Source organism: Eptatretus burgeri, chromosome 12, assembly GCF_056783735.1.
Source record: "Eptatretus burgeri isolate ZD-2024b chromosome 12, Ebu_testis_v1, whole genome shotgun sequence".
Taxonomy (NCBI): Eukaryota; Metazoa; Chordata; class Myxini; order Myxiniformes; family Myxinidae; genus Eptatretus; species Eptatretus burgeri.
Genome location: NC_140972.1, coordinates 10,785,384 through 10,794,368, shown reverse-complemented (window position 1 = coordinate 10,794,368; position 8,985 = coordinate 10,785,384). Strand labels below are relative to the sequence as shown.

The 8,985-nt window shown below is 44.9% G+C and overlaps 1 protein-coding gene across 3 annotated transcripts in view; it reads right to left on the bottom strand.

Moving 5' to 3' along the window:
- Window positions 1-891: 891 nt before the first annotated feature.
- The window catches only part of LOC147015080 (cytochrome c oxidase assembly factor SCO2-like), a 21,940-nt gene continuing 13,846 nt past the window's right edge, over window positions 892-8,985 (bottom strand). The window contains exons 3-9 of one of the 3 annotated variants that reach the window (XR_015050213.1): window positions 6,411-6,507; window positions 5,756-5,962; window positions 5,456-5,548; window positions 4,596-4,737; window positions 4,219-4,449; window positions 3,541-3,617; window positions 892-3,197 (exon numbers count right to left, since the gene is read on the bottom strand). Coding sequence is in view for 2 of the 3 variants with exons in the window: in XM_085849480.1 (XP_085705606.1) it covers window positions 4,266-4,449; window positions 4,596-4,737; window positions 5,456-5,548; window positions 5,756-5,962; window positions 6,411-6,507 (723 nt within the window). In the remaining variant the exon portion in view is untranslated. The remainder of the gene's footprint in view (window positions 3,198-3,540; window positions 3,618-4,218; window positions 4,450-4,595; window positions 4,738-5,455; window positions 5,549-5,755; window positions 5,963-6,410; window positions 6,508-8,985) is intronic. The other 2 variants (XM_085849480.1, XM_085849481.1) reach the window with 2 other exon arrangements.

Sequence of the window (8,985 nt, the reverse complement as noted above, 5' to 3'; positions counted from 1 at the left end):
TCAATCTAGCAAGCCTTAATTTGCTAGGCCTTATCAATCTAGCAAGCCTTAATTTGCTCGGCCTTATCAATCTCGCAAGCCTTAATTTGCTCGGCCTTATCAATCTAGCAAGCCTTAATTTGCTCGGCCTTATCAATCTAGCAAGCCTTAATTTGCTCGGCCTTATCAATCTAGCAAGCCTTAATTTGCTCGGCCTTATCAATCTAGCAAGCCTTAATTTGCTCGGCCTTATCAATCTAGCAAGCCTTAATTTGCTCGGCCTTATCAATCTAGCAAGCCTTAATTTGCTCGGCCTTATCAATCTCGCAAGCCTTAATTTGCTCGGCCTTATCAATCTAGTAAGCCTTTATTTGCTCGGCCTTATCAATCTCGCAAGCCTTAATTTGCTCGGCCTTATCAATCTAGCAAGCCTTAATTTGCTCGGCCTTATAAATCTAGCAAGCCTTAATTTGCTAGGCCTTATCAATCTAGCAAGCCTTAATTTGCTGAACCCTCTCTATAGTAGATATGTGTCCTTCTTGAGATGTGGTGAACAAAAGTGCACACAACATTCTAGAATCTAAGAGATCTAGATTCTCTGGTGTTTGGGGATTAGCACACGATTCTGCCATTCCCAGGAGAAAACGTTGCTGTTAAACTGACCGACACCAGTTCAGAGCAGATGATCCATTGGCTTGCTGTGGTCCGTGCCCATGGTTACATCTTAACCTACCTTTTGCGTAAAGAAGATCCTGGTTACAACTGTAAATACCTTGATTGAAATCGACTGTACTCTCACAAACCTCATTTGACACCTACACCTGCTCCCTTTGAATCAGTTATCCCTGCATCCTTGATCACGTTTCTTGGCCGACTCTTGGTCTCCATATAGAGAAAAAAAAACAAGAGGCGTTCGGGAATGTTACCAGAAATGGCTTCGTTTATTTTCAAAAAGTACGGTCACGAGACCAAAGTACCCAAACTCAACCTCCTTCCTATCCAGTTAACTTGTACCACCCCAGACAACATGGAACTGCTGTACTTATCGTGTAAGTTTGAACTTACAATAATTACCAGACACAAGCTGAACAACAACGGCAGTCGGGAGAGCCACTGATGTTGATACTAACTGGACAGGGTGCATAACGTTAATTGGTCGGGCGATTCTGAAACCACCGGAAGCATTCCATCCACCATCTTCCTTCTCCCACAACACAGAAAATCATGTTTGCGTCAATACAAATACTTCATGCTTCAAGGTGCATATTGACGATGAAAATTCCACCTTACTACTTGATATTTCTCCTCTCCACCTTGAATTTATTCCATTCCCAGGTTGAAAAAAAGCATTGTTGTCATATTTATGAAATGCTCTTGTGTGCTGTTAATGGTTGTGATCAAAGGAAAACAGGAATCACAATTCATCAGTATAAGTGGAAATGACCTTGGTTACTAACGGTCCCATTCATTCGTTTTAGGAGAGCAAAGATGGCGAACAAATGGCTTCTCCTCCTATCCAGTTTGTATAGAGATCAGTGGGTAGAGGGCATACTTCCACCAGGCTGAACAGTTTACATTTTGTATCCCCCGATAAACCTGATTCGGACCTTAACCAAAATCTCATCAACTTGTTCTTGTCACCTACCGAATTGATCCACCGAGTTTTGTATTAATCCGTCCCCAAATTTTTGAAATATCATGTTATATATCGTTTTTGGCCCGATCTCTCATTGGTGAAGAATCACTTTTTTAAAAAAATCCCTCATATCCAGATCCGGATCGTCACCAAAAATGTAATCAATTCGTCCTCGTCTCACACGTAACCTGACATAGGGTTAATACCTGAAATGCCAGCTTCTACTTGCTTTCCATGGGGTTATGTGGGGTGAGGGGGGGGGGGGTTAGAGCATGCCTTGATCAACTTCCATCCAAAATTCAACAACCAACCGAGTAGTTACCGGTAAGCAAAAACTAGCAACCAACTCAGACATGATGCCCCTCAACACCATGCCACTTAATTACACTTTGTTCTTACATGTTTCTACAGACTGCAGATCACACGAGAAAGAACAATTAAATAACATTTATCTGAAAAATCAAATGCTCTTTGCAAGAATGAGTGCGACCTGTGCACAAGAGAGGTGTTAAAACAAGGACAGGGAGGAAAAGCCGAAGCAAGATCGGAGACTAATGCGAGGGGGAGAATGGATTTTAAAATGAAAGAATAAATAAACCTGCACATATTCCTCTAGATGAGGAAACCAACAAAATTAGGGTTTACCATTAAAGAGAAACCAAAATATTACTACCCACCTCGAAACACCGATCTGTTATAATCTAAAAATTCCAACCGTTTTCTCCTTTGGGAAGGATCTACAAATACAAACTCATTAACAGTGAAATAAATCAATGTTTGGTAACCACAAGCACTCGTTACAATTTGATCGCCGTCTCGATCACCAAACCTTTCCACGATGCAATCACCAGAACTTGGGTGTTGCGCAGTTAAAAATCACCGGGACTTGCGGGCTGGCAGGATGCATACTCACCTCTAAGCTGTCTAGCCTGGGTTAGAATTCCAACGCAGGTATAAACGACTATCATGGTGTTGCACAGGCAGGACGATTCGTTGATGTGTACTCGGTCCTTCGGATGGACGTTGAACAGGGCGTTCCCTCACCCAGTATTAGTTGGTGAACTTTAAAGATCGCATGGTGTCCTTTGTGAAGAGTAGGTGAGCTATCGCCGGCACTATGAACAAATGACAAATTCCTGCCCTTCGAGGAGCAATGCATCACAGCACCAACCACTGTAGTCTCAGTAATAATTCAAACCAAAGGCCTCACACTGCATACACAAAACGATGACGATGACCAGGACTTGCAATATAATCAGATCTCAAGTTTAGGAAGCTCATTATAGTTCATCGAAACTGTTTGGTGCCATATATTTATTATGTACATTAAAACGGCAGCATTTCTCTAATCCTGTGTGCTCCATCTACATTCAAGGTCTCTGTTATGTTCTTTCAATAATAATTCAAGACCCAAGTTGAACCACGTCGAAGCTTCATGTGCGATTTAGTTTCCATCTTGTCATCCTTGCTGTACGTGGCGCGTGATGGAGCTCGTCATCTTCTCCAGAGGATGATCCCGTGCAAAGAAATCACGAACCGAGCCCCGTGGATCCACCAGGAATATCAGGACAGAGTGATCAACCTGTTGAGAAATATTCCACAAGAGTAAATAACACAGCTAATCAAAAGAAAACATTCAATTAGTCTTTCATTGGCATCACTCAAACAGACTACATCATTGTACATCACCGGTATCTGTACGGTAAGGCACTAATGCTCGGTGTGTTTGTTCAACTCCACAACTACAGTTTATGGTTGATCTTGAATAACCATGGCACGCATACACAGGATGCCGTAATGTGTGCGGCGTCACAATGCTGCCCCTAGACAAGGTTGGGTTAATAATGGTGCACAGGCCATAGGCCCTTCACCTTGGGGTGTTCAAACTTGCTCGTTCAGTTAATGATATAATCATAAAGATGTACGTTTTAAAAACCCATCATTCTTCGACTGAAGAAGACGAAGCAGGATCTCGACCTTGAATATCCCGCTTCCTGCTCTCCTGCAATGGTAAACATGGATGGCACCATTGGAAAGCTAATAAATCAATTTTGTTTTTATCATAAAGATGCACGTTTTAAAATCCCATCTTCGCGCTCGTTTGGAGGTTGCTCACCCTTTTTCACGATTTGGAAATAGGGGTAGAGGAAATCCAAGTTACTCGACCTCAATAATTTGCGATAATATAATTATGTTGATGGGTAAAAAACAAAGCTGTGAACTATCTGCCAAAAAAAATTCAGATCACAAAGTATTTCTCAAATTGTGTAGATTCTACACCAGATGTTTCATGATCTGACCAGCTTTCATTTACTAGTCATTATGTTTCACTGACAGACAGACAGACAGACTGAAGCCATTGCTCTATCTCGAGTGTGCATGCATGCTCGAGTCGAGATTCCGTACAATTTGCTAAATTCAGCGCCAAAGTACTGATAAACTACAGGTTGATGTTCCGATTAGTGTTCCACGGTGTTCAAAATATAAGATTGAATTGAAATGAAGTTGTTCCTCGATCACAGGCAGACAGAGTGAGAACCAATCGCTGAACCCGTTTGCACTTGGTGCACGCGGGGTAGAAATGAAACTGGTGAAGAACGTACTGTGTTCGACTCTGGACCAAGACGAGTTGAACTGCCTTTACTTGCCATCATGTCAATTGAAAGCGATCTGAGGCGCATGGTTGACTTTGACAACGTTTTCCCGGTCCATATAACAGCCCAACAATGTTCTCCATGGACAAATCTTTTGGTCCAACAGTGTCTGCCGAGCAACATTTTCTAGTTGTACGGTTCAAAGCAGACGATGTGTGGCTCAGCCCTAACATGCACACTCTCACGTGGGCACGGAAGATAAACACTAGAGGATTTTAATAACAAGGCAACGTCCTTTAGACTTTGGAGAATGGAATCGATGAAATAATTTACTTTGATTCATGTAGAGAGATCTCTTGGGGTTCCCCTGCCCACCCATGTCTTACTGGCAGGGTGCAAGGATGATACAAACCAGATAGTCTCCATCAGCGGTAGGTGGACCACGACTGTTGAACACCCTGAAGGCTTTCGTTACGCGCTCGACATTTTCTGGCAAACCAGTCAGCCCGATGAGCCGCGGATGAAAATCTGATAAGCACACAAACAAGCATCACACACTTTAGAATTTTTTTTTTTAATTAACAATAATAAAATCACTTGTTCCTGGACTCGTTGCTCCACAAAACCTTTCCCACATTTTGAGGTCCCAAGCGAACTGTTATTTTTACCACATCATGCCGTTCCGTGTACGTATTGACCACTGATAGGTGTGTGTACAGCCATTCTTCACTGCTATTCTATGGAATGCAAGATGACTAACTGGACTGCTGCTAGCCTCATGTACCAATGTCACTGAGACATTCGAGATGCCACATCAAACTGAGCCCTGGAGTCATATGGAGGTCTGGGGTATTGCACGGTGCTCTTCCCTCTTGTGGTTATTTCAGATGCTCTCAATGGATAAGGTTGGGGCTGCTTGTAGTCTTTAACTTTACAATGACATTCCCTGCAATCCATTTGGGGATGGTTGAACAAATCTTCATGGGGATGCCTACTCTGTTACAGTTAATCATCTTTCATCATTGGAACTCCGTCAACCTCTTCCATCAGGACCCGATGCTCCATAACTGAACATTCAGACGGTTCCCCGTCTGACAGGATGGTGTGTAGGTAGCCCACTTCCCTTTGAGCAGCCAAGCCCGAGTTCAATTCTTGAGTAGACTACAAACCATCACATTGGCAATTTGCAGGCAGGACATTGCATCAGTGTCTTATGAGTGTTTACGAGTGAGGGTGTGGCCCTTACCTTTAATATAAAGGGCCAGGGCCTTGGGGTCATCCCGTTCAGGATCTACAGTGATGAAAACAGGCTGCACAGGTGACAGTGACAAGTCCATGTCTGTGTGAATGGGGGAGGGGGGTCGAGAGGAAGTGGGGGGAGGGGGAATGTTGAAATCAAATTGCATGGTAAAAAAGGAGGACATCAAGGTTACCTATCATAAATTTGCACCAATTATTGTCAAGATATCAAGAAAAGTGGACTTTTACAAGATTAAAATTGGGAGGTATCTCCGAATGAATACTTCATGATGGTATCAAGACTCACCCAAAGCATCGACGACCCCAGTAAGTTGCTCCATTGACTCGGGGCAGACATCAGGACAATGTGTAAAACCAAAGTACAGAAGCAACCACTTTCCAGCGAGGCTTCCGAGTGTGCTTGTGGCTCCAGTATGGTCAACCAACGGAACATTCTTTGCCGGTTGTCCGAGGCCCAGGTTTTCCAGTTGCAATTTCCTTTTCTCTTGAATAACTGGAATAAGTCAACAGAAATATTTTTAAACATTATATTATATATTAGGAAATAAGGCAACTGAACAAACATAAAACTTCCTCTGGACCCGATGATTTAACTCTTGGGTCCCTCCAACCATGATCAGCCGAGAAAGCTCCGCCATGGTCTGTCTACCCCCCACTAGTCTTCTTTCTTTTTTTTGTATAAAAGGGACAGGGTAGAGGTAGCGGGGAGGGTTGATACGGGCCTAGTGAATGGCTTGCAGCTTCACACGATCGTCATGCGCCTCACTACGAAGTCCCACCCAGTCAAGGTGGGGTCCAAACACAAGTTCTCATTTCACTTGTACACTACTTGGGGACATCACCAAATTTAACACACACTCCATTTCTCATCTTACAATAGCTTTAAGCTGCAAGCACTTTAATCAAAAAGAGCTGTGCACGGAACACAAAGATAAACTCACGGCGCTGCTTCTTGCGATGAATGTAAAACCATCCTGCTAGCAGAAAACTACCCAGCACACCAGCCACGGCCAAACGCTTTCCGAGTGTCACACTGTCCTGGCCATACAGGGAGCAAATCAGAATTACTCAAACAAATGGAATATAAAGACTTTAAAATATAGAAAGAGGATGGAAATTATATAAAGAGGCCAGAAAATGATGGTTGTGCAATGACAGAGTGGGAATGATAACTTCCCTGAATTTAAAAGGTGCTGACATGTCTGGTGGCAAGGAAGGGAGGGTGAAGGAAAGGGGAAGGGGAAGGAGGAGAAGAGGAAGAAGAAAAATAAGGGGGGAGAAGAAGAGGGGGGGGGAAGCGAGGTCAGATCAGGTATGGGAGCATGCGCCGGAACAACACGTGGCTGCATCCACTTTCCGCCGGTACTCCAGGGGCCTCTTTCTGGCCACCCCCCAGGCAGATGCTTGGCCCATCCCCATCTTGAGAAGCCAATAAACCTGCTGCAACCACGAGGCATGTGTTTGGCCCGTTGGCCTCCTCCACTCACGATGCTCCCTCGCTGAAAGAATCTGGTGAGCATGATCAGCATCAGAAAAACGAGCCACATGTCCATACAGCCATAGCTGATACTCACGGACTACACAGGTAATAAATCTCATCTGTGTTTCTCTCAGCAACCGCTCATTAGACACAAAGTCTAACCAGCGATAGTCCGTCTGTCTCATATCCTTAACCAGCGATTAACCACAAAGTCTGTCTCAGATCCTTGGTCAGAATCCAAGTCTCACATCTGAAGAGCAAGACTGGAAGGACGAAGCACTTAAAGAGTGGGACTTTCGTCCTCCTGCATCAGTACCGACAGCCCAACACCCCATGATCCAGTGAATTACGAGAAGCCATGACTCCCCAGCCTTGACCCAGACGTACATTGACCTCTGGCTACACAACATGCGGAGACATGAATATCACTGCCAAGGAAAGTGAATCTCACCGTGACTTCAACATCCTCATCACAAACAGGTTCAGACACGATAACAGGTTCAGACAAAATCGCAGCATCCAATATGTCATTAAAGCCTGGATCTTAGTTTTGACCCAAGAAACCCGTAATCCCAGTGACATCGACTCCTCATTCTTCATCTCGAGGACCCCCATAAGGATGTCTAGCATCTCTGCAAAGATGACTGCATCGTCTGGGAAATCAATCAGAGATCTTGACATTCCCAAACGATGCACCGCAGCTAGATCTCTCCAACATCCTCCCGGGAATCCAATCCCTACAAGTGCTGAAATGTGTGGGGGCCAGTACACACCATTGACGAACTCCCGTAACAACTAGAAATAAGTCAGAGATGGGATCACAACACCTCACAGCACTCTCAGTACCAGAGCATAGTTCAGACATGCGATTGAGCAATTTTGGTGGCATCCCATGAAGACCGAGAATCCTCCAGAGGGCATCCCGATACACTGAATCAAACGCTTTGCGGAGATCAACATTGGCTGAGAGCAGCACCTGCCGAAACGCTCACCTGCATTCGGTGAGGACCCAAAGAGCAAGGATACGGTCAATCGTTCACCTCTGATGTAAAGCCCAACTGATGGTGGCGAACCATCAAGAATTGTCCGAGCAAACATCTTGCCCAGCACTGAGAGCAGCATCACCACTCGGTAGTTGTTGCAGTCCTGGCGATCACCCTTCCCTTTCTAGAGGAACAAGGCCCCTCTTCCAGTCAGTTGGGATGATGCCTGTGTTTCAAACAGAGCACAGAACCGCATGACATGACATGAGTACAGCATTTCCACCATTCTTGAGAAGCACAGCATGGATGCCGCAGATCCCAAGAGCTTTACCCCTTTCAACCGGTTTACCACAGCCTGTGTTTCCACAAATGAAGGTGGATTACAGTTGATTGGAGAGTCAGCAAGAGAGATAGTTACACCCCTGACATCCAACACAACAGCTGGTGGATCAGCCTGGCACAACTGCTCAAAGTAACCAGCACAGCAGTCCTTCACTTCAGACTCTTCTGTCAAGAGCCCACCACCCTCCTTTCTCACTGCAGTGCAGAGGGATGCGCTTCGAGGAACGCAATGCGCGAATTTCCCTGAAAGCAGAACGAGAATCACTTGACCACAGATGATGCTCTACCTCTTCACCGCACATTGGCCTCCTTGTCTGTCCTCAACAAATGTACAGTTTTACGCCTCAGCTCCCTGAAGAGCTCAGCTCTGCCATTAAGCATAACCCTACGACTCTTGTCAATGGTCTCCAGTATCTCTTGGGAGACAAAGTTCTTCTTTGCCTGACAGTGGGTTCCAAGACATCAACCGGCAACATCAATGATGGGATCCTTGAAGGCACACCACAACTCTTCAGGATTCCCCAGAGCACCCAGAACACCCAAATCCCCACTCAGTCTGTTCAGAAACTCCTCAGCTACCCTCTCATCCTTGAGCTTATCAACATCCACCCTCGGCTGGGATGGTACCATTCTCCCCGATTTAGGCTGCAAGCTCAGAGTTGCTATAACAAGTTTGTGGTCGGTATTGAGGAACTGAGCACTCCGGTAGAC